Source organism: Lepus europaeus, chromosome 5 (assembly GCF_033115175.1).
Source record: "Lepus europaeus isolate LE1 chromosome 5, mLepTim1.pri, whole genome shotgun sequence".
Lineage (NCBI taxonomy): Eukaryota > Metazoa > Chordata > Mammalia > Lagomorpha > Leporidae > Lepus > Lepus europaeus.
The window spans coordinates 13,335,993-13,359,994 of record NC_084831.1 but is presented as its reverse complement, the minus strand read 5'-3'; the positions used below and the strand labels follow the sequence as shown (position 1 = coordinate 13,359,994).

The following is a 24,002-nucleotide window of genomic DNA, read 5'->3' as shown; positions in this document are numbered from 1 at the left end:
GTGCGCTCTTGGCTGCTGGGCGGCCGTATAACATGTTGCCTCGGCCCGCGTAACAGACACGTTCACGTGTGTGGTGTGTGCTGTGCACTGAGCGAGGTCCCGGGGAGACGGGTGGTTTCGGCTTTGGCTCCAGAAGGAGCCCAGGCCAGGGAACTAACGTGGGCTCTGTCAGGCTGCTGTGTGCACGCACAGCTGCCCTCTGCTCCCCACATGCCTCGGGGTGGCCTCGGGATCTCCCCCGCAGCCATACACACCCCCTGCCCCTGGCACGGGGACTGAGGGCAACCGACTTGGGGGATGCCACTCTCCGAGGCTCAGGACAAGCGTGGGGTGGGGCTGTCATCCCCCCGATTAGATGGTGCTGCTCCAGACCGGCTGCTGCTGGAGCGGCCTGGTGCCAGGGCCGTGTCGATGGCGGAACTGGAGCCTGTGACAGACACGGACAGATGAGAGCACTTGGCGCTCCTGCGGAGGGTGGGAGCTGTTAAGAATGAGACGTTTGGTGACCCAGCCAGCAGGTCTGCCGAGCCCCCAGGCACAGGGTCCGACGCCCGAGGCCCAGCCCAGAAGAGGTGCTAGGATGTCTGGGGATGGTGGTGCTTACTAAGCAGCCGGGGCTGCCACCCTTTCGAGGCTGCGGGATTTGGATTTCATGGCCGGGGCGTCTCAGCCGCCAGCCTCGCCTTATGCTCGGGCAGCCAGCAGGGGCCGTGGTCTTCCTATGTGGAGTGCGGCCGTGACCCTCCCAGTGTCCTCTCAGTGACAGCCCTGCTCCTTCGGCCTCCAGCTGCTCCAAGTTCACGTCCACAGCTCTAACCTGGTTCTGACTCTGGGCTTGGTCCTTGCGGGGCAGGGCTGGCAGGACCCAGCGCCGCGTCCTGTCTCCCCAGGGAAGCCAGCTGTGCCAGGCAAGGGAGCCGCTGCTCTCTGGTCACGCCCTCCGACGTGAGCTGTGAGGCCTGCAGAACACTGCCCATGACGGTGCCTGGGAGCCAGTGCCAGTGGGGCTGTGGTCACCACCCTGCCTTTGGCCGCTGCAGAACCCGGGGCAAAATCTGCCCCAGCCGGCATTTCCCACGGGCGCTCCTCGGCCTGTGCTGACGGCTCGAGTCTTTTCTGTGCCCGCTCTGGCGTCCCCAGGATCCAATCTCCTGGGCCCTGCTTCGTTCTGCTCTTCCCAGCACGCGCACGTGGCGGGGGGCACCTGACCCTTCCTTTCCATGGTTTGTGTGGGTCTGACATCTGACCTGAGGTTCTCACTGAGCGAACCAGCCCAGCGTGGCGCCCAGCGGCCTCTCCTCTGCCTGCGGCCTCTGGACTGAGAAAGTTAGCCAACCACTTTATTCGCGCCTGGCTGGCCGTCTGTCGAGTGCGTGTGACAGGTCAGGGCCGTGCCGGGGGCGTTTCTCCAAGCTCCAGTTGCCCATCGGGGATGCGTGTGGGGGGAGAGCACTCAGGTGGGTGACGCACGAACTGCAGCGTTCCCAGTCCCTGTAACCCCACCCCGCCCAGCAAGCCCGGGGTTCGCCAGCAGGGGGCCCAGGGCCACCCTTTCCTCTGCCGCACTTGAATCCTGGCAAGGTTTTTTCCGGCCAAGCTGTGAACCCAGCATGCGCCACCGTGCAGCCGCTGGTTTCTCAAACACTCGCCAGGCGGCAGCCCCTGCCCCCTGTTCTCTGCAGGGCCGGGCCCGAGCCTCCTCCCGGGCCCCTCCTAGTCCCCAGGGTCCTCGCTGCATTGTGCCTGGAAGCCTGGAGGCCACCGTTGGGTTCCGCTAGCTGCGGTCCTGGTCAGCCTGGCAGACACGAGCTCACCCTGAGCCGCGCCCCCTGCAGCAAGTCCCAGCTCCCGGTCCCCAGGCTGGGCCTGTGCTGACCCGGGAGAGGGGTGCCCGAGCCCACACCCAACCCCAGCACCTTGCCGGCCACGTCGGGGAGGCGCGAGCCCCACAGCCCCGTGCTCCTGCCGCTCGGCCCGCTGCTGACACCTTGTCTCCCTTGCAGGTCTGTGCAGACTTTTGCAGACAAATCTAAACAAGAAGCGCTTAAGAACGACCTGGTGGAGGCTCTGAAGAGAAAGCAGCAGAGCTAAGCCCCTGCTCCGCGCTAGCCGGACACGCCGCGCACTCTTTAGGTTCCTTTCCTAGAAAACTCGTTTTCTGCTCCCTGTCCCCAGCCCTTCCCTCCCTGACAGGCCCCTAACAACGCGCATCCGAGGCCGCACAGCGCCATCTCCCCCAATAAAGCCCAGTAACCGCCCTGCTCCGGCTCCGAGGCCTGCTTCCCACCGATCCGCTGTCAGAACTCTGGTGTCTGCATAGAGCCCGCGAGGGCCCGGCCCGCCCGCCCTGCCCCCCATAGGCATACAGACGCTGCCCGTCAGCCCTCCCCTCCCCCTTTTTGTTACATTGGTGTAAAAAATGTAAAACAAAAAAATTTTATGAAATAACTGTGGTGTGTGAGAGACAGAAGGAAACCTGGAGGTGCGACTCCAGTGCGTTTGGGAGTTGCTGGGGGCGGGGGCGGGGGACAGGGGCCAGCCCTGGGCGGAAGGAGAGGTGGCTGAGCCGTCCTGTGCAGGCTTGCCCCTGTCCCTCGGAGGCCGCGGGGTGGGGGCGGGAGCTGCTCTTCTGGCCAGGTGCTTTTCTGTCAATTTTTACGGAATGCAAAAGGAGTTTTTTGTTTTATTTTGTTTTTTTGTAAAGCTTAACAAAAAATATCTACATCTTATACTTGAGCCTCCATACTTAAAAAAAGGAAAAAAAGAACAAAAAAATTAAATAAAAAGAAACTGGGACGCAGTTAGCACTGGCTCTGCCGTGTTCTTTCTCGCCCGCCTCCCTCGCAGGCCCGCGTGGCCTCAGCCGGGAGGGCTGACTCCACGGTGGAGATCCCCACGGCCGCCGAGCAGGTGCGGGGAAGGTCGGGGAGTGAGTGCAGGAGCCCTGGCCTCCTCGTACCCGACCTCCAGACCAGCCGGGTGGGGAAACGCGGGGTGGCTGTGGAGCACCTGTGCAGGCCGGTCCTTGGCACCCCCATGCCCCCCCAGCCAGGTGCAGGCACGCCCCTTTCAGGTGGGAGAGTGGGAGGAGGCAGGCTGGGGGCTTGGGGAACCCGCAGAGCTACAGAATGGGCCTTTCTCCCTCCACACAACCCCAGGCCAGAAGGTCCTCGTCTGCTGCCCACGAGACCCCCCCACCCCCCCACCCCAGTGCAGCACAGCACCATGGGAGCTGGAACCCGAGAGCCTGCACTCGCGTCCTCTTCACCCTGGGGGCTTCTAGCAGCTCTTGCCACACAAGCGGAACAAATGGGTGACTGAGACGGCGTGATGCTGTGCCTCGCTCTGGTCACCGCTTTACCAAACCCCACCGTGCACCGCACAGTGCTGAGTGCCTGCTGCTCACCTTTGTCAGGTGGCCAAAAATAGTACTTGAAGCTGTGCCAGGCTGGATCTTGCTCTGTCTTCTGGAATCTTCCCCAGGACCCACCACTGCTAGTTTGGATGCTAGTGACTGGGGCTCTGATCCTGAGTTTGTTGGATGGGAGGCAGTGATAAGTGGGGAGCCGTGGCCTGGCCAGTCGCTGCCCTGCACCTTCCCAGGCCCTGGCTGGCAGGGCCCGAGAGCATCCCAAGACAGGGAGGGAGAGGCTGAGTACATGGCAGAGTGGTGGGGTAGGGTGGAGTGGCCTGTGGTCTGCGGTCTGCAGGTGATGTACTCCTGGGGTGGGCAGCTCGTCCCCCACCTCGCAGGTGCCCCTGGGTGCCATGTAGCAGAATGGGAGGCAGCCTGGGGCGGAGGGGGGGGCCTCTGCGGGAGCCCAGCAGGCACCGTGGGGCCAGCAGTGCTCTGGCCTTCTGGGGGTGACAGCCCAGATGGCACGATCCGGGACTCCGTCTCCCCAGGGCCCTTTCACTGCCCGCCTGCCTCGGGTCCTCCCTGGCTTCCGCTGGGCCCAGCTCCCAGAACCCTGTCTCCCGATCCCTGGCCGGCCTCTGCCCTGTGCGGTGGGGTGGGCACTGTGGAGTAGTGCCAGCCCGCCGCCTCGGTGCGGTGACCCCAGCCGGGCCCATGAAGATGCACTCTGGCCGGTCACGGCGGCCGAGCTCTCTTCCTCCTGCGAATCTCTCGCAGCTGCCGCCAGCTTCCTCAGGGCTGGTTAGCGTGTGGGGAACCTGGGCGTCCCCCTGCCCATAACCCACAAACCCTACAAAGGCTGGAAGATGAACCTTGGCCAGCCCCGGCCAAAGCCAGGTAGGCAGGGGGCTGGGAGCTGCTCCACCTGCTCCACCACCCCTCCCTGCTCTCAGCTTTGAGCCCCGCAGGGCCCTCCTGCCCCCGAGGGAGTTCCCAGGAAGGCCTTGGCCCCCGTCTGCAGCAGGCAGTCTGTGGGGGCCCAAGAAGAACAGCTCAGGGCCGAGCCCTGCCCCCGCTGCTCCCTCCCCTGTATGTCCCACCCATCCTGCTGGCTGCCACCCCCTCCAGGAAGGTCTCCCTGGTTGTCTCTCCAGCTTTGGAGCTCAGCCCCATGAACTGCACCGCTGAGGGGTGGGATCTTTTTTTTTTTTCTGCCAAGGACCATTTGGACATTTAGAACACCCTCCGCGGGCTGTACGGACTTAACGTAGAAGGTAGCTGCTATTGATTTATTGGATTCCAAGCCCTGTCTGCGGATCTCTTGGCAGGGCCAGACCACTAGACTCTGCAGGCCTGACGGGACCCCGGGGCCATTTTCGGGTCGTCTGACACAGCGGTGCCGTCACCCCATTTCTCAGATGAGGTCACGGGCACCCAGGTGCAGGACCAAGGGCTGGACCTTGACTGCCCTGCTCTCGCTGAGCACCGAGCAGCAGCTCCCCACCCCCCCGCCCCGGCCCCCTCGTGCGGAAGCGTCCCCAGCGCCCAGGGTGGGGCCTGCCACCAAGCTGGCCCAGAGAAGCAGTCTACAGACACCTCGACAGGACGCCCCCTAGCAGCCCACACAGTCTACAGACAGGACGCCCCCTAGCGGCCCAGTCTACAGACAGGATGCCCCCTAGCGACCCACACGGTCTACAGACAGGACGCCCCCTAGCGGCCCAGTCTACAGACAGGACGCCCCCTAGCGGCCCACACGGTCTACAGACAGGACGCCCCCTAGCGGCCCACACGGTCTACAGACAGGACGCCCCCTAGCGGCTCCCAGGCAGCAGGGCCCGCGCACCCAGGGACTGACAGGCCAGCCAGGGGCCCCCAGGGGGCGCACAGGCACCATGAGGTAGGTGGGTGTGAGGGGCAGCCCCGCCGCCAAGGCTCCCAGGGACTGGGAGGCCGGGGCTCGGTGGAGAGGCAGCTGGGCCCCGGGACAGCAGCAGCGCCCACACCCCTCCCTGCCTGGCTGCGGCACGTGGAAGGCTCCGTCATCCTGGGCCCAGCCGGGGGCTGCTCAGCTCGGGAGCAGGGGCTCGCGCTCTGCGACGGCAGTGGAGGTGGCGGCAGCGTGGTTCCTGTACAGCAGGAACTGGACGGAGATCTGAGGGCCCACGTTAAGGCCAAACCTGGCAGGCGGGGGGCCTGGGGCTCCCCCAGAGTGGCCTCCCTCCACCCTCCCTCCCTCGCCCCCTCGGTGGGTGGGAAGGGTCACCGGGGACCGCCGGCCTTTGCTCTCACTGTGCCCTCCACACCGGATGTCTGCCGGGCTCCTCAAGCCCTAGCCAGACCCCGGGCCAGGCTGCCTCCCCCAGGCAGCCTCCCTGGCCCCCGTCTGTCCACTCTACAAGCTCCATGGCTTCCCTGGCGGCTAGCGCTTAGAGCTGTGACTTCCTGTGCGCACACCCAGCGGACACCCAGCAAACGCTGAGACAAGGGCAGCTCGGTGAATTTCTCTCAAGAGACTCCTGGCGCAGTGGGCTAAGCCTCTCCCTGCGGCGCCAGCATCCCATATGGGCGCCGGTTCGAGTCCCAGCTGCTCCGCTTCCGATCCAGCTCTTTGCTATGGCCTGGGAAAGCAGCGGAAGACGGACCAAGTCCTTGGGCCCCTGCATCCACATGAGAGACCAGAGGAAGCTCCTGGCTTCGGGTGGACCCAGCTCTGGCTGTTGTGGCATTTGGGGAGTGAACCAGAAGATGGAAGACTCTCTCTCTCTCTCTCTGTCTCTCTCGTATCTCTGCCTCTCCAATAAATCTTAGACTCGTTTAGCAAACCCTCGCTGAGCACTGGCTGAGGGCCGTCTCGGGTGCGTGCCTCCGGGTACCTTGTCTCAGACATCTGCCCCCACACCTGTGTGAGACAGCCCCGGTCAACCAGAGGTCGATGGCTGCCCGGTGTCAGCTATGAGGCGACTGTAACTCGCGTTGTCATCGTGTTCCAGCTCTCATTCCCGCAGCTTCGCGGGCTGGTTCCTCCGTTCCCAGGGCCTTTGCGTAGGCTGTTCTCCCGCGCCTCTGCCTAACTTCTTCAGGCTCAGTTTAAACAAGACTCGTAGAGACCTCTGCTGACCGTGCAAACAGACCGCCTGGCCCTCTGCAGCAACGGGGCCACGGCAGCGACGTAATCTGGTATCCCGTGTGCCTGCTCTGCCTCCCCACGGAGCCACAGGCTTCCCTGGACGAGGGCCGGTCGGTTCCGGCTCAGTGGGTCCACGGCCTGGCTGCATGGCCGGCATACGAGAAGCGTGCGCTCTTGTGTAAATGAGGGAAGGGGGGAGGGAGGGAGGGGTAATGAAGCCCGCAGCTGGCCGCAGGCAGAGCCCCCGCCCGCCCCGGCCTGCGCCCGCCAAGGATACCACGGTGTCCAGCAGCAGCACCCCGAGGCTGCCCACGAGCCAGGGCAGGTGGTGCAGCAGGTAGCTGCCCTCGCTCTGGCCCACCTCGGGGTTCTTGAGCAGCACGCTCGTCCCATACAGCGTGTTCCCCAGCATCACCAAGGCGAACAGGGAGTAGGAGATCCCCTCGGTGGACTTCCGCAGGAACTGGGGGGAGCGGCGGGGGGAGGGGTCGTGCTGGCCCGTCACGGTGTGCCCGGTGTGCCTGGGTCCAGCCTGGCCTGGGACCAGCCCCGCCCGGCCCTCCTCCTCATCCTCTCCCGGAGCCCACCTGCCCGAGGCCGCACGGTGGTGCCCACTCTCCAACCTTGCAGCCTCTCGGGGCCCAGCTGCCTCCCCACCCCGGTCCCCACCATCTCCTCTCCCTGACCTCTGCCCTCCCTGGGACACACGCAGGTCTCACAGGCACCCGCGGGCCTGTGTGCTGGGGGCACGACGGAGGCTCGGAGAGTGAGATCACCTTGCCCAAGCCCAGGCGGAGAGCGGTCCCGGACCTGAGACTCCCGCCCACTCTCCACCCGGAGGGCCCGAGCTGCCCGGCCCCACCCCTGGCTCACGTTGGTGCGGATCTGGGGCAGCCGGGAGAGCAGATAGAGCACGCTGGAGACAGAGCCGATCACGAAGCCGATGACCTCCTGCCGGGTGAAGGGCTGGCGGGGGGGGGGGGGGTGTGTGTGTGTGTGAGCCTGCAGCCCACCTGGCCCCCAGGCATTCTGGACCCCACCCCATTCTAGCCCCCCGCCCCCAGCCTCACCTTATTGCCTGGCTCCACAGACAGCAGTGTCCGTCCCTGGAAGACCTCCGGCCGGGCGGCCACGGGCCCAGCACTGCTCAGCAGTGGCACAACACACACCGTCCCCATGACGAACAGCAGCACGGAGTTGATGGGCACAGACACTGGACATGGGGCGGGGGGCGGGGGAGGTGAGTGGCAGTGGAGCCCTGGCCCTGGCCCTCAGTGCTGTGTGACCTCACACTGGTGACCGAGCCTCTCTGGGCTGCAGGGTGTCAAACAGAACACCTCTCTTAGGGTAGGAGGCGATCTGGGGAGGCAGCGGGGTCACCAACAGCAGAAAGCCCCCAGCTGACCGGGCCTAGTGCCCCTGGGGAACCATGAAGGGCAGAGGCAGCCGGGCTGGGAGAGGATGGGGGACCCTGGGCCTCACTTCCCCAGCCCACACGCATGGCTGCACGCAGAGGAGCCCCCGCTAGGCCTGCAGGCCGAGCACTGGGAGAACCCCACCCCCGCCAGGTGCGCCCAGTGCCCTGCAGCCTCCACCTTGGCCAACGAAGGCTCAGCCTCGCAGACAAGGCCTTGCCGAGGTCGGCTCCAGCAGCAGGGAGCCCGCGTCGTCCCGGCTCCAGGCCCTCTGGCTGCCAGCCGAGTGCTGGCACAGAGCGGCTGCCATACTCACACCGAGGGGGGCGTTTCTTGAACTTGTAGTAGAAGTACAGCGTCAGCATCACCAGGTCCGCCGAGACGTAATACACGGCCGTGTAGGTCTGCAAGGGCAGCGGGGCCGGCGCTGGCTGTGGCCCAGGCTCCGGCCCACGCCCCAGCCGGGGACCCTGCCCTGAAGGAGGGGACCCCCGTTCCCACTGAGCAGAATGAGACCCAGGCGAGCAAAGGGCCATGGCCACGCGGGGGCTCGGGGCCGGCCTGGGAGCCGTGAAGGCTTCCCGCTAGCCCCCGTGGGCACACAGTGCCAGGGGAGCGATGCCAGCCAGGCCTCCCACGGGAAGTCTTTCTCAGAGCCGGACACCTGGAATGCGCACTCAAGGTCACGGCAGCCCAGGGGCCAGACCCCAGCGGGCTTGCGGCTTGATGTGCTCGTGGTAACTGCCCACTGTCGCACAGCTCGGTGGGCAGAGGCAGAGGGAACGACAGGCCAGGCCTTCCTCCTGCCGGCCTGGGCAGCCCGCCCCGCCCGGCCCGCCGGGGCCAGCGCACCTGCAGGGGCAGCTGGTCAGCGAGGAAGGAGCCGATGAGGTTGCAGGAGTCTCCGCCGATCCAGCCCAGGAGGAACCACAGGGACAGGGCCTGGTCCATGTTGCCGGTCTTGCAGGCCTTGATGAACTGGCTGTGGAAGAGGAGCTGCGTGTGCTCAGAGGCCCGGGGCGGTGCAGCTGCAGGACATGGGCCGCAGCGCAGCCAGCGGGGCCGGTGGGTGGACGGTGGAGGGGAAGGCTAGAGCCCACCCTTCCTGCAGTGGCTCTCAGGGGCGCTGCTTTGTCCTCGGGAGCACTCTTCTCGGAGAATGCCTTCTTTTTTAAACTTTGGGCTTTTTTTTTTTTCTTTTTAAAAAATTAGTTATTTGAAAGGCAGAGAGAGAAAATCTCAGGGGAGCTGGCGCCGTGGCTCACTTGGTTAATCCTCCACCTGCAGCACCAGCATCCTATATGGGCACCGGGTTCTGGTCCCGGTTGCTCCTCTTCCAGTCCTGCTCTCTGCTGTGGCCCGGGAGGGCAGTGGAGGATGGCCCAAGTGCTTGGGCCCTGCACCCACATGGGAGACAAGGAGGAAGCACCTGACTCCTGGCTTTGGATTGGCGTAGCTCCGGCCGTAGCAGCTATTTGGGGGGTGAACCAACGGAAGGAAGACATTTCTGTCTCACTGTCTAACTCTATCTGTCAAATAAATAAATAAATAAAAAAGAGAGAAAATCTCAGAGAATCTTCCATCCTCTGCTTCACTCCAGAAATGGCCACAGCAGCCGGGGCTGGGCCAGACTGAAGCCAAGAGCCAGGAGCTCCAGCCAGGTCTCCCGTGTGGATGGCAGAGACCCAAGTCTGGGAGCCACCAGCTGCAGCCTTCCTAGGTGCACCAGCAGGGAGCTGGATGGGAAGTGCAGCAGCCAGGACTCGAACCCGCTAAGGGCTCTGGGCTTACACAGCATCGCAAGGTTTGGAGTCAGGTCTGTGCTTGGCGTCCTGCACAGAGACCCTGGCTTCTTTCTTGCGTGGAGGGGGTGGGGGCAGCACAGCAGGCCACGGCCTGGCTGTTGTGGGCGTTGGGAGCACAAACCGGCAGACAGGAACGCACACTCACTCTCTCTCCCCCTCAAATAAATAATAATTGTTAAAACGTAGATAGAAACTAAATATTGCTTTACCTCACCCGTCACCCACGCCAGCAACAGAGGGAGCTGGACACTGGCCCTGGTTCCCACGCCAGGCCCCCACGCCCCCTCTCCCTCTGTTAACCCAGCCTCGTTCCCCTCTCCCTCTCAGGGATCGTCCTAAAACCCCGATCTTCCAAACCCATGGGCACCTCCGGGGCTCAGCAGGAAAGCCCTCGCCCTGCCAGCCCCTCCCGCTTGGCCGACCCCTCCTCTTCATCTTCAGTTTCAGGAAGCACCAGTTCCTCCCCGGGACCGCGTCCATCCGCGTGGGCTCTGCCGCATCTCCTTCCTCCTTCCTCATTCAACACCCGGGCAGGGCAGTGCTTCTCAGCCACGCCCACTTCACTCTGTCCCACCCAGGAGAGGCCAGGTCCCGGAGAGCAGGGGGACAGCGGCCACCCTTCCAGCCGCCACTCCGGCTCTCTCCCAGGCTGCCGGTGCTCCTGTGGTCCATCAGCCAGACCCTGGCCGGAAGGGGATGCCTCAGCCAGCTCCTCAGAGAGATCTGAAAGTTATCCTGCCCACGACAGGGAGTCTCTCCATGGCTCCAGCAGTCCCCCAGCCCTGTCCATCTGCCTCCACCCACCACAGCCCCCAGGACAGCCTCCCTCCTCCAGCCTCCCTCTCTACCCCTCCCTGTCACGCCCACATGGGACACTGGGACAATTCAGTGGGGAAGGCACAATCTCTCCTCTACACGTGGTGCTGGGACAAGATGTCCACAGGCAGAAGAGTGTGATCAGGCCCCTACGTGCTACAGATTAAACATCTAAATGTCAGAGGCCCAGCCACAAAACTCCTAAAAGGGGAAATTTCTGGTACTTGAATTAGGCTACGGTTTCTTAGCTATGACACAAAAAAATCTAAGTATAAAAGAAAAGGTGGATAAACTGGACATCACCAAAATGTGAAACTTCTCCACTTCAAAGGATATGACGAAGAAAGCGAAAAGAGGGGTGGGCACCTGGTGCGTGGCTAAGACCCCACTTGGGACAGGCGCATCCCACATCAGAGGGCCTGGGTTCCATTCCCAGCTTCGCTCTCGAGTCCAGCCTCCTGCTAACGCACAACCTGGGGAGCGGAGGGTGACAGCTCGAGTGCTGGGGCCCCTGCCACCAGCTGGGAGACCAGGTTGCAGCTGAGGGTTCCTGGCTTCGGCCTGGCCCAGCCCCACGTTTTCAGGTATTTGGGAAGTAAACCAGTAGATGAGAAATCAATATCAATCTCTCTCTCTCTCTCTCTCTCTCTCTCTCTCTCTCTCTGCCTTCAAATAAAATAAGTAGCTTTTTTTCAAAGATAGCGGGGGCGCAGCAGTGTGGCCCAGCAGCCTAGGCTACACCTGCAGCACCAGCATCCCATATCAGAGCACCACTTGGAGTCCCAGCTGCTCCACTTCCAATCCAGCTCCCTGCTAATGCACCTGGGAAGGCAGCACCCATGGGCGAGACCTGGAAGAAGCCCCTGGCTCCTGGCTTCAATCTGGCCCAGCCCTGGCCATTGCAGCCATTTGGGGAGTGAACCAGCGGATGCAAGAGCTCGCTCACTCTCTCTCTCTTCTATAACTCTTTCAAATCAATAATCTTCAAAAAATAAATTGTGGCGCTAGTTACACAGCCTGTAGACACCAGAACCACAGACTTGGGCACTGAACTGGGCTCACTGCAGCGCGTGGCTGCCCCCGGTGACGCTGTGAAACCGGTCTACTTCCGACAAAAGCCTTCTCTTCACCCGAGCCATGCAGGACAGCTCCTGGGTTACACACCCTTCACGGCCTGTTTATTTGTTTACATTTTTATTTTTTTTTTTTCATCTTATTTGAAAGGCAGAGAGACAGAGACAGACAGATCTTCCATCCCCTGGTTCACTCCCCAGATCCTGCCACAGCGAGGGGGGCTGAAGCCAGGAGCTGAGGACTCCATCTGGGCCTCCCAACGTGCTGGCAGGGACCCCGTCACTTGAGCCATCTCTGCTGCCTCCTACGTCTGCATTAGCAGGGAGCTGGAATCGGGAGCCAGAGGCAGGCACCGAACCCAGGCATCCGGACGCAGGACGGAGCCCTCGCTTAACCACTCGGCCAGATGCCTGCCCCAGCTCCTTCCTGACCAAGCCCCTCCAGCTTCCACGCGGGGGCAGCAGCCCCTCCCCCATGCTTCACACGAGGAAGCAGCAGGAACAGCAGTGCTGGGGCCTCCGCCCCCAGTGCCGGCATCCCCTATGGGCACCAGTTCGAGTCCCGGCTGCTCCACTTCTGAACCAGCTCTCTGCTGTGGCCTGGGAAAGCAGTAGAAGATGGCCCAAGTGCTTGGGCCCATGCATGCATGTGGAAGTCTTGGAAGAGACTCCTGGCTCCTGACTTCGGATCAGCCCAGCTCCAGCCATTATGGCCATTTAGGGAGTGAATCAGTGGATAGAAGACCCCTCTCTCTGTCTTTCCCTCTCTCTGACGATAACTCTCCTCTCAAATAAATAACAAATGAAAGAAAGAAAGAAAGAGAGGAAGGAAGGAAGGAAGGAAGGAAGGAAGGAAGGAAGGAAGGAGGGAGGGAAGAAAAGAAAGGAGGGAAGGAAGAAAGAAGCCAGCGCCACCAACAGCCTCAGACTATGCACACAAGTGCAAAGCCTCTGAGTTGAGCCTTGGCATACGCTCCCCTGTGTCATTCTCAGAGCAACATTGGGGAACAATATTCCCATTTTACAGGTGGGGAAACTGAGGCACAGAGCAGTGAAGTGACTTGCCCAGGTGGGAGCGGGGCTGAGTGTGGCCGCCCCAGACCACCACGCCGTTCCACAGTGTGTCCTTGTATCCTAACGGCAGCAGTGGCCACACGAGGCCGCGCCCACCGCCACCACTGTCTCCGTTGCCACGCTGCCCACGCCTGGAGGACAGAGGCCATGGATCGCGGGCACTGCCCCCTGCCACACGTCAGGGAGGGTGGAGTGGACCCTGGCTCTGCAGAGGCCCAAGGCCAGCCAGGCGGCCCCTCCCAGCAGTGCTTGGAGCCCCCCACCACCACCACGCAGCCCTGCCTGGCGCTGCTGCCCGGTGCTACTCACGGGAAGGTGGAGGCTGAGAAGCAGAGGATGGAGATCAGGCCCAGGCCCACGCTGGCCTCGTCCCAGCCGTCGTAGGCGCACTCGCCGAACACATCCCAGATCCACTGGCGGGAGCCGTTGGGGCAGCTGGAGAAGTTGCCAGAGCTCAGCTTCCTCCAGACCATGGCTGCGGACCGGGAGCCCCCAGCCCGGGGGGCGAGCAGAGAGGAGGGCTCTGCAGGAAGGATGAGAGGGTGGCTTCAGCCTCAGACAGCCCGGCCCGGGCCTTGGTGCTCGCCCACGGGCACACGGGCAACCTGCAGGCTCGCAGGTGGAACCACGGCACGGCAACCACACAGCGCACAGGAGCGGGGATCTGCCGTCAGGGCAGTGCCTCCAAATCCCAGCCTCACTGCCTGTGACGCCATGGCCTCAGCAGGCGCTCAGCCTCCCCGTGCCTCGGCTCTCTCGCCTGTACAATGGGGGCAAGAACACTGCCTCCCTCACGCTGTTGCGGTGCAGGTTAGTAAGTTCAGAGAGAGCGCAGCATGGAGTCCCCAATGCTGCCTTTCGTTAGAACCCCGGCACACCAGATTGCTTCCGGTTCTGTAAATGATGCTACGCCGCTCTGGGAGGCCAGGCCTAAGTGCAGGATCTCACACACAGCAGGTTAAGCCACCACTTGCAACGCCAGCACCGCGTGTCAGAGTGCTGGGGTGTGAGTCCCAGCTGCTCTGCTTCCAATCCAGCTCCCTGCTCATATACACACCCAGGAAGGCCCTGGCAGATGGCCCAAGTCCTCGGGCCCCTGCCACCCATGTAAGGGACCAGGATGGAGTTCCAGGCTCCTGGCTTTGGCCTGGTCCGGCCCAGCCATTGTGGCCATTTGGGGAATGAACCAGGGGATGGAAGTTCCTCTCTCTGTTTCACTCTGCATTTCAAATAGAAAAAAATGAATCTTAAAAACAATAATAAAGTAGGGCCACCTCCACATCGGTGAGATAAGGCAGGGTGGTACCGCTGGCTGGGATTCAAGTTCAAGGTGCTCCAGCCCATGTCCTCCCAGGAGATCACGTGGTGTACGGGATGCTGCCAGCAAGGGACCCCCCAGTGGCCCCCAGCTCCTCACTACTAACAAAGCTGCAGGGATGGTACCACTAGTTGCCCGAACCAGGGTCCCCGGAACAAGGGTAGAGCACTCACTGCCTGTGTGATGACCCTAGAAAAGGGACAGAAAGTGGCACCTGGCTGGAGCCACCTCCACGGTGACAAGCCCAGCACAGACTGCTGGGCCCCTGCCAGCTCTGTGCCACACCCCTGGCCTTGGGAGGACCCTGAGTGATCTACCAGGGCCAGCAGCCAGGAAGCCAAGGACTCAACGCCAGGGCCAAGTCCCAGAGCCTCCCGTGAGTGAACCTCCTGCGGGCTGGCTGCCCGGCTTCCCCTTTTTACACTCAGCCGAGAGGGACTTCCTCCCCAGGCGGGGGCTCTCTCCAGCCTCCTTCGCCCCCAGCTGGGACATGCGGTCCCTGGGGAGCCGCCAAGCTCATAGAGAGCAGGAAGCCGCGGCAGGGCCAACGATGCAAGCCAGCTCCTCCACTCAGGAAGCCATCGACTCTCAGCCGCGGACAGAGCTGGGGGCAAGGGCGCCCCAGGTCACTGTCCACCTGGCACCTGGCACGGGGGCCCCAGGCTGATGACCAGCAGCCGAGCTGACACAGGAAGCCTTCACATGATGGCCATCGCGGACGCCCGTACAAGGCCACCCCAAGTTAACACACAGCCTGGGGAAGAACCGGGCCAGAGGTGTTTCAGGTCAAGTTCTTTGGTTCCCAGGCCCCCCCCACCCCTGGCCTCCCTCCTCCAATGCCAGCACAGTTCATCACACGTCATCCCACAGCATCCTCACCGCTCCCCGGCCAAACAGGGAATGCCGTCCCATTGTACAGATGAAACCGAGGGCAAGTGAATTACCCTGCCTGAGCCTGTCCATCAGGCAACGGTCACGCCCTACATGCACAAGTGGCCCTCGGCAGGTGCCTGACTACAGGGGCAGTGACTGTTTCCAGAACGAGAGTCCAGGATCTCAACCACCCTCGGGCCTGGGTCTCACTCGGTCTTCACCAGGCTTAGGGAGGAAATAGGGTGGACACATCCTAGTGTGTTATTGGTGGGGACGGGGGTGGGGGTCATGAGGAAAGCACTTTGGTTTACAGGGCCCATGACACTGTCCCCTGACCTCGGACAGAGCACTCAGGACACTCAGAGGCAGGCGCCTTCCTTCGATGGCCACCACGCAAAGTGCCTGTCGCTGGAAGCCCGGCGGGGTTCCCAGCTCCTGTGCAAGCAGCACTGAGCACACAGATGACTCGGGTCGCAACAGGACTTCAGGACCTCCTGCAGGGACGGCAAAGGCAACACCAGGGGTGCCGCGGAGTCTCCCTTGGAGGCACCTGCTCAAAATTCAGGGTCGGGGCCAGAGCTGTGCTGTAGCAGGTTAAGCCGCCACCTGCAGCACTGGGGATGCTGCTTCCCTTCCGATCCAGCTCCCTGCGTTAATGTGCCCGGGAAAGCAGCAGAGGATGGTCCAAGTCCTTGGGCCCCTGCACCACATGGGAGACCTGGAAGAAGCTCCTGGCTTCAGCCTGGCCCAACCCCAGTCATTGTGGCCATCTAGGGAGTGAAGCAGCAGATGGAAGACCTCTCTCTGTGTCTCTCCCTCTTTCTGTCTGTAACTCTCTGCCTTTCAAAATAAATTAAACTGAAAAATAACTCAGGGGCCGTGCACCACGGCTCTGGGAGACCAGGGTTAGGCAGCTCTGGTGCTAAGAGGTAGCATCTCCTACCTCACCCAACCTCCTCTCCCAGACCCCAGCTACGTGAAGAAAGTGCCCCCCACCAAATCAGACCAAGTATCCACCTCTGTCTACAGGGTCAAGTCCAAAGTCCTTGAGGCAAGGCCCAACAGCTGCCAGCTCAGCCTTACCCACAGCCTCCCGCCCCAGGCCTTTGCACAAGCTGCCTCTCTCCCTAGGCACATCCATCTCCCCCTCCCACCCCCAGGGCCTGAGCGTGAGGCTCCGCCCAGGTCCTAAACTGCACCCCTACCAAACAGGCTTTGCAAAAGCCAGCTGGACCACACACCACACACCGGCAGAGAGGCCAGGGTCCTCCCCACTCAGCCACCCAGCCCAGGTCCAGGAAAGGAGAGAGAGGGGGAAGGGAGGAGGGAAGAGAAAGCAGGGAGGACAGCAAAGGGGAAGATGGGGAGGAAGAGGAAAAGTTGTGAGCTGGAAGGGCCCAGGGTGTAGGGGACAGTCACGTGGAGCCTCCTGGGCTAGACTCCGGCACCAAGGACCCGACCTCAGAGTTCTAATGGGGGGGAGGGGGGGTTAAGCACCCATCTCTTAAGCTGTCTGCAGTGTTAAAGGACACAGCCCAGGCCAGGGGATTACGTGGGTGCTGCTCAGCACCCCCCCCCCCCCCCGGCCCGTGGCGGTCACTCTGCTCCTGCCGCAGACCCGGCAGGACCCCGGCCACCCCAGCGCACAAAGGCTTCCAGGGCGCTGAATGCCCGAGACCCGGACCGCGGCCCCACACACTAGGGGGCCACAGCACGCGGGGGCCGGGGCGGTCAGCGTCGCCGCTTCGGGGTGCGCCCTGTCCAGGTCCCCGGGTCAGCGGCCACGACGCCCAGCCGGTGACTCAGGACGCGCGGGCCGCCAGTCGGGAGGCTTAATGACAGGGCAGCCACGGGGACAGCGGCGCCGGGGTCCCTCGCCGGCAGGGCCCGGGAAAAACAAGGCCAAGGCGGACCCGGACCCGCACCCCAAACCCCGGCCCTGACGCCCGAGAAGCTGCGCTGGTCGCCCTCAGGTTGGGGAGCGACGGGGACATGGGCCCCCGAGGGCCACCCGACCCCGGCCCGGGGCCTCGCCCCAGCGCTTGGCGCCCCCGGCAGCGGACGGGAGCCCGGGACCTTGCAGGGGCTGGGGCGGAAGGTGTGGCAGGGAAGCCCCGGGAGTCCCGAACCCCCGCCCCAAGCCTTGCCGCCCGCGCCCGCCGCGTCTCACCTCGCTAGCGCCGGCCGCGGGACCCGGCCTCCGGGTTCAGCTCGCGCTCTGGGTCAGCTGACCTGGCGCCGCCGCCCCGCCGGGGCCGCGCACTTGGCAGACGGTCCCTGGAGATCCGGCGTCCGCGCCGCGCTCTTGCCCTCGCTCCCTTACTGCCGTGGCGCTCCGCCCCCGCGGTGTGGGCGGGACCCGAGACGCCCCCTGCGCAAGCGCAGTCCCCATGCTGCGTGCAGGGTCTCGCGCCGTGGCCCGCGCCGCCGTCACCTGCGCTCGAGGCTCCGGGGCGCTGGAGCCCTGCGCTGTAGCCATGTCCCGGCCGCTGCAGGCAGCTTCGGGAGCCCGGGCTCGGCCCGCCACGGTGCTGGGCACCATGGAGATGGGGCGCCGCATGGACGCCCCCGCCAGCGCCGCGGCCGTGCGCGCCTTCGTGGAGCGTGGCAACAGCGAGCTGGACACGGCCTTCATGTACGGCGACGGCCAGTCTGAGAGCATCCTGGGCGGCCTGGGGCTCGGGCTGGGCGGCGGCGGCTGCAGAGGTAACGGTGGTCCCCGATGACCCCTGCGCCGGGCAGAGCTGATCCCGCCCAGCGGGACGCGGACCCAGCGTGCACGCGACCTGCCCCCACCCACCCACCCACCCCGCATCTCTAGGAACCCCGGGCTCGGCAGGCACGTCCCGCCCCGGACACCTGGGCTGGCCCCGAGTGTTCCTCCGCATCTCCCACCTCCGGGGGCGCGCTCGGAGCCTCCAACCCTGCCGGGCGCCCATAGCCAGCCCCCACCCGGGCTCTCCATCCCCTGGCTCCCCAAGCAGCCTTTTCCCGCCCTAGACTGTCCCCTCAGCTGGCAGAACCTTTGGCAACTGCAGGATTGCCCTGGGGGAATAGGAGTATTAGGGTGGGGGTGGGGAGGTGTGGGAGAGCGGGGAGAGGCCTTTCTGTGCTGGGGCTGTAGACCAGAGAGTGGCTGACCACTCCAGGGAGCTCAGAGGCCCCCCGGGAGCACTTTGGGGGGCCTGGGGCGGCGCAGGGCACTAGGGGAGGCCCAGCTGGTGCTGACGGTAGCTCCCTGCAGGAGCACCTGGGACGGGGGGGGGGGGGGGGGGGGGCTAGAGGCGGAAGTTCAGTGGCCGCGCAGAACTCAGCTCGGACGAGCAGAGTGAGGTGTGAGGACAGCCAGTGACCCGCACAGCCGGGCAGGGGAACGCGGTGGCCAGAGCCTGGTGCCATTGGCAGCGCCTTAGGGCACACCCTGCCCTCCCTCCCGTCCAGTCCTGTGAGGAGCTCTGCCCAGGTGCTCGGCTACAGGCACGGGTGGGCCCTGCCTCCTCGGTCCACGCTCTGTCCGCTTCACCTGGCCTCTCCCCGAGACTGCAGATTGAGTTTTTCTTTTCTGGTCTTTCCCTGCTTTCTTCTTTGAGGCCAGGGCCAGGCTGGGCCAAAGTCCTCAGATCAGACCCGCGGCAAAGTTCACACGCAGGATGAGTGCACGGGGGTGTGGGGGAGGGGAGCCGTGGAACTTGCACCCCTCTGGCCTGCAGGGTTGGCTTTGCTTAATAAGTGCAGAATCCACCCATGAATCCAGGCTGCTGGCATTCTTCTCGGGGGCAGGAACTGTGTTAAATTAACTCACTTCCAAGCTGCTCGGGTGGCAGAACACAGTGAATGTGCTGTGTGGGCACGCATCAGTGAGCCTGGCGGGGAGGCGGGGCTCTCCTTACCCCACCCTCAGACCCAGGGCTGCTGGGGGCCACTTTCCGAAGGCTGGGTTTCTGCCCTCAATGATTCCAGGGCTGCCCTCTTGAGTCTTTGCCCTACGCCGCAGCCGGACTGAGTGTAGCTGACCGTGCACCCGTGACAGCCCTGTGCAAGACGTCCAGATGGGGAACCCGTGGGGGTCAAGTCTGCGCCCCCTCCTCTGTCACGTTCCACCTCGCTCTGCCCTAGAATTCATGGGACGCAGAATGGGAGGTCCGGAGCCTCCCAGCTGTGTCTGTCTCTGACTCTGCACGTGTCCCACCCTTCCCTGTAGGCTGGGAACTCAACCGGGGAGCCTCCCCCAGAGAAAGCGGCCCTGGAGTCACAGGCTGGGCCTGGGCCGCTGGGCTGCTTCAGCACCTGACCCTCCGGATCGGGGGCCCTGGGAACCCTCAGACCTCCATCCATGGCCTCTCGGCACCCTCGGTCTGTTACAAGGCCTGGCCTAGCCAGCAGTCTGGTGACCTTGACAGTGACTGTCACAGAAGCAAACGCTGGAAGCTTACTTCAGACGTTATTGAATCCTGTGACCCCTCTGTGAGAAGAGCGTCTTACAGACAGGGAATTGAGCAGCTCAGGCTCCGTGTAGTTCACCCAAGGTGACGCGGTGCGGGAGCGGCTCCTCTAAGTCTGTTTTCTGTTCTTCCTCCAAGTGAAAATCGCCACCAAAGCCAACCCCTGGGATGGGAAATCGCTGAAGCCCGACAGCGTCCGGTCCCAGCTGGAGACGTCGCTGCAGCGGCTGCAGTGCCCCCGCGTGGACCTCTTCTACCTGCACGCGCCTGACCACGGCACCCCGGTGGAGGAGACGCTGCGCGCCTGCCACCAGCTGCATCAGGAGGTGGGGGCGGCCCCCAGCTCCAGGCACGGACTCTGCCCCTCTTCTTGTCCTGAAACCACCAGGAGAGGGAGCAACCAGGAGGCACGGCCCGGCCCGCGTACCCCTTCCTGGTTTCCTGGGCAGCACTGGTTCTGACCGCGGCCTCTTCCCCACAGGGCAAGTTCGTGGAGCTGGGTCTCTCCAACTACGCCGCCTGGGAGGTGGCCGAGATCTACACCCTGTGCAGGAGCCGCGGCTGGATCCAGCCCACCGTGTACCAGGTGAGGGCCGCGCATGGAGCCTGGGTTCTCATCGTTCCCATGCGCCCATCTCCTGTGCAAGCCTAAGGATGCCAGCCCAGCTCCTCGCCTGGTTCCCTGCCTGCCCAGATGGCACCTGACTCCTCCTCCCCCATGTGGCTTTGCCCTTCGGTCTGGGCCATGTCTCCACCCACCCTGGGCACAGTGCTGAGGGCTCACATGACGTGGCCCTTCCTCGAGCAGTCTCCCCATGGCCCCCAGGAGCCTCCACTTCCAAACCTCATCTTGTTTCCCCCCAGTGAGAACTTTTGAGCACCTGCGCTGATCACAGAACCTATTTGATTGCAATATCCCATCATCTTGTCAGTTTTTTAAACTGTAACATCTCATAGAGACAGAGAACTTGCCATCCTTCTCCTGGTTGCAAATCCAGTGTCCAACACCTGGTGGGTGCCCACAGAGGTTTCTGGAATGGTGGTCTGGCCTGGATTCCCCTCATGGGCCCAACACTGTATCCCTGCCTGCTGCTACCACCAGAGAGGCTGCAGATACTGCTGAGCCCTGGGCTGAGAGTCTCAAAAGAGGCAGAGGTCGCATCCCTTGCCCGGGTGCCCCCCTGCAGCCTGCGCCTCTCCCCCAGGGCATGTACAACGCCACCACCCGCCAGGTGGAGAAGGAGCTGTTCCCGTGCCTCAGGCACTTTGGGATGAGGTTCTACGCCTACAACCCTTTGGCTGGTACGCATCTCCCTGGGGACAGCCCTGCTGGGGTGGGAGCCCAGGCCCTGCTCTGTCTCTGCTGCTCCTGCCCGGGGGACGCCCAGCCAGGGCCTGGGAAGCAAGGGGGGCCATGGGAAGAGGGGGGATACAGCTCGCTGCCTCCTTGGCCTCCCTCCAACCTTGGGAATCCCCACCTGGGTCCAGAGCCCTGAGGGGTCTGGCCGCCTGTGGGAGGGCTCTGGGCCAGGGGTCTGACAGCAGCCTTCCTGCAGGGGGCCTGCTGACCGGCAGGTACAAGTATGAGGACCAGGATGCAAAAAAGCCGGAGGGCCGCTTCTTTGGGAATAACTGGGCAGAGACCTACAGGAATCGGTGAGCTGGGGCTGACTCTGTGCACAGTGGAGGTGGGGGTGCCTAGCTGTCCCAGGGCTCCCTTACCAGCTGCACCTGCATCTTGATTACTCCAATAATGGCAGGTGGGTTTCTTCTGCTCTTGGGCCTCTGGAGGAGCGGGGGTCCTGGGCCCACGTGGTCTTCCACTTCATAGCTCTGCCCTGAGAAGTTACCTGCCGGGCAGGAAAGACAGAACCAGGGCTGGAGGCTCAGGAGCCTGGGCCGGCCCCGTCTCTGCTCCATGGTGGTCCTGGGTCAGATGGGGGCAGGTGCGTGATTCTCAGGAGCAGAGATGTCATCGGGGCCTCTGGGGAGGCTGATGCTGGAGGGGACACGCCCCTCTGTGCACCCGGGGTTGGGGCAGGGACTGCTGGCCGCCTGGCTCTCTGGCCGTGGCCCCCAGTGCCACCCCCGTGGGTCTGACCCCTGTGCCCTGTCCCCACCCGCCCAGCTACTGGAAGGAGGAGCACTTCAAGGGCATCGCCCTGGTGGAGAAGGCCCTGCAGGCTGCGTATGGCAGCAGCGCCCCCAGCATGACCTCGGCCGCCCTGCGGTGGATGTACCACCACTCCCAGCTGCAGGTGAGCGCGCTGCCCTGGGCCCCAGCGTCTGCTCCCTTAGCCCCAGCATCCGCTCTGTTAGGGGATGGTGTCTTCTGAAACTGCACTTTCTTCTAGCTCTCGTGGGTACCCTTTCCCTTGTTATTTTTCCCATTGAAGTGGCAGGTGCTGCAATAAGGCTCTTACAGACACGGATGCAGTCATTCCCTAGTTTTTAGGAAGAATGGCTGTCCCAGTTTTGTTGATGAGGAATTTGCCATGCGTTTAACTATGTAATCCAGTAGGGTCCTTGCTGGGAGCTGAGATTTCTGTGTCTCAGAGTCCCTGGTCGTCCTGGTCAAACCCGTCTCCAGCATCTGTCTTGGACTGTCACAAAGTACCTGCCACACATAGGGGACTTCCATATATACATGGAGGAGCAGGTGTCTAGCTTAGCAGGTTAAGAAGCTCATTCAGCCAAGGGCTGGGGCAGGGAGGGTGTTTATGTCCCAGCATGGGGTCCTCACGCTGGCTTCCCACCCACGCACACCTTGGAAGCAGCTAGGGTAGCTCTGGCCATTGGCTCCCTGCCACCCACGAAGCAGCCCTGGGTTGAGTTCCTACCTCCTGGATCCGGCCCCAGCCCAGCCCTTCCTACTGTAGTGTCTGGAGAATGAGCTAGCCTGTGGGAAGCCTCTCTGTTTCTCAAATAATAATTTAAAAATTTCATAGAAAATGGACTGAGAAGATAAGTTTATATGGTGCAAAAATTTCTTAAAGCCATGCATAATAAGACTCTCCAAAAAGTCCATGGAACATGTGTTCCTTAAAACTTGTATGCATGCAACTCAGAATTGTTCTGTACCAGGTAGACTTTTCTTTCAATTCCTGTTTCCATGACCTCGCTGCAGCGCCCTCATGTGCAATGGGGCTCAGTAAATGGGAGCCGAGGGCTTTGCCTGACTTTTCACGCCCATAACACTCTGAAAAAGGAGAAGAGCGAGTCCAGGAGAGGTTAAAGAACCAAGCTGCGGCCGGCGCCGCGGCTCACTAGGCTAATCCTCCGCCTTGCTGCGCCGGCACACCGGGTTCTAGTCCCGGTCGGGGCACCGATCCTGTCCTGGTTGCCCCTCTTCCAGGCCAGCTCTCTGCTGTGGCCAGGAGTACAGTGGAGGATGGCCCAAGTGCTTGGGCCCTGCACCCCATGGGAGACCAGGATAGCACCTGGCTCCTGCCATCGGATCAGCGCGGTGCGCCGGCCGCGGAGTCACAAAGACACAGCCGCCCCGGCTCCTTGAGTCCTTTCTGGCACTACAGGGAGTGACCAAACCCGGACTCCACGGCGGGACGGGCAGCTGGCCGGGCCGTGGGGGTGACGGCAGCCCCGGTGTGCACGGAGCTGACGTCTGTGTCCCCTTGCAGGGCGCCCACGGGGACGCGGTCATCCTGGGCATGTCCAGCCTGGCGCAGCTGGAGCAGAACCTGGCAGCCGTGGAGGAAGGGCCCCTGGAGCCGGCCGTCGTGGAGGCCTTCGAGCGAGCCTGGCACCTGGTTGCCCACGACTGCCCCAACTACTTCCGCTAGGCCGCTCGCGGCTCAGGCTGCCGCAGCCCTTCTCTGAGCACCTTTTCCGCCCCTTCTCCCCACCCCCCACCCCCCGCCAGTCTCTGCCTTAGCTGAGGCCTCCAGACCCTCAGGGTCCATGCGCTCCCTCTCCAGGCCCCCGCCCTGGCCTGTGCCTTCGCAGTGCGGGCGGCCGAGGCCGATCCTGCACGAGCTTTGCCTGCTGAGTGAGGCGGGCCCTTCCCTAGTGCAGCCCTGCCTGGGTGAACCCCAACCTCGTCTCCTCTGCAGCCCGCCCTGGGGCTGAGTGGGGGCTGAGCCAGGCGCTGGGTCTGAGAGGGCAGACGCGGTAGGAGGGGTCCCTAGGGTCTCCCCTGTCCTGCCCTCCGTAAGACCTGGCCTGGGCCCTGGCCTCCTTCGCTTGGGGTGGGGCACAGGCAGCTGGGTCCCAGGTAAAGCCACTGCCTGCAGTGCCAGCTTCCCATATGGGCACTGGTTCGATTCCCGGCTGCTCCACTTCTGATCCAGCTCTCTGCTGTGGCCTGGGAAAGCAGTGCAAGATGACCCACATCCTTGGGCCCCTATACTCATGTGTGAGACCCAGAAGTAGCTCCTTGTTCCTGGTTTTGGATTGGCCCAGCCCTGGCTGTGGCAGCCATTTGGGGAGTGAACCAGCAGATGGAAGACCTTTCTCTCTCTGCCTCTCTCTCTCTCTTTGTAACTCTGCCTCTCAAATAAATAATTTTTTTTTCTTTTAAAGACACCTTTGTTATCCCTGAATCCTATAACAGAGTGGCTTTAAAAAAAAAAAACAAAGATGGACAGAGAGTAAGATTTTTATGTTTTACTGACAAAGTATTACCACCAATAGAAATAGACATAAATTATGTATATGGAGGAATTAAAGCAGCCTGTGGGG

The 24,002-nt window shown here is 63.0% G+C and overlaps 3 protein-coding genes across 5 annotated transcripts in view; 2 read left to right on the top strand and 1 right to left on the bottom strand.

Moving 5' to 3' along the window:
- The window catches only part of CAPZB (capping actin protein of muscle Z-line subunit beta), a 122,108-nt gene extending 119,302 nt beyond the window's left edge, over nucleotides 1–2,806 (top strand). Inside the window, exon 9 of one of the 2 annotated variants that reach the window (XM_062190539.1) lies at nucleotides 2,004–2,806. In XM_062190539.1, coding sequence (XP_062046523.1) covers nucleotides 2,004–2,091 — 88 coding nt within the window. In that variant the 3' untranslated portion in view covers nucleotides 2,092–2,806. The remainder of the gene's footprint in view (nucleotides 1–2,003) is intronic. The other variant, XM_062190538.1, reaches the window with a different exon arrangement.
- A 2,068-nt stretch (nucleotides 2,807–4,874) lies between these two features.
- On the bottom strand, nucleotides 4,875–17,115 carry SLC66A1 (solute carrier family 66 member 1). Of its 2 annotated transcripts, XM_062190536.1 has the most exons (8): nucleotides 17,033–17,115; nucleotides 12,981–13,194; nucleotides 8,756–8,885; nucleotides 8,220–8,307; nucleotides 7,559–7,701; nucleotides 7,362–7,454; nucleotides 6,766–6,951; nucleotides 4,875–5,513 (listed from the first exon to the last, which is right to left on the bottom strand). In XM_062190536.1, the coding sequence occupies exons 2-8, from the start codon at nucleotides 13,142–13,144 to the stop codon at nucleotides 5,427–5,429; spliced, it is 891 nt and encodes a 296-aa protein (XP_062046520.1). In that variant the 5' UTR covers nucleotides 13,145–13,194; nucleotides 17,033–17,115; the 3' UTR covers nucleotides 4,875–5,426. The 2 variants fall into 2 exon arrangements, with proteins under 2 accessions (XP_062046520.1, XP_062046521.1); XM_062190537.1 differs by lacking the exon at nucleotides 17,033–17,115 and having other exon boundaries at nucleotides 8,756–8,881; nucleotides 12,981–13,061.
- A 111-nt stretch (nucleotides 17,116–17,226) lies between these two features.
- Nucleotides 17,227–23,911, top strand: LOC133759482 (aflatoxin B1 aldehyde reductase member 4-like). Its single transcript, XM_062190535.1, has 7 exons — nucleotides 17,227–17,568; nucleotides 19,443–19,630; nucleotides 19,786–19,890; nucleotides 20,510–20,606; nucleotides 20,861–20,960; nucleotides 21,433–21,562; nucleotides 22,943–23,911. The coding sequence occupies exons 1-7, from the start codon at nucleotides 17,253–17,255 to the stop codon at nucleotides 23,102–23,104; spliced, it is 1,098 nt and encodes a 365-aa protein (XP_062046519.1). The 5' UTR covers nucleotides 17,227–17,252; the 3' UTR covers nucleotides 23,105–23,911.
- Nucleotides 23,912–24,002: the final 91 nt, after the last annotated feature.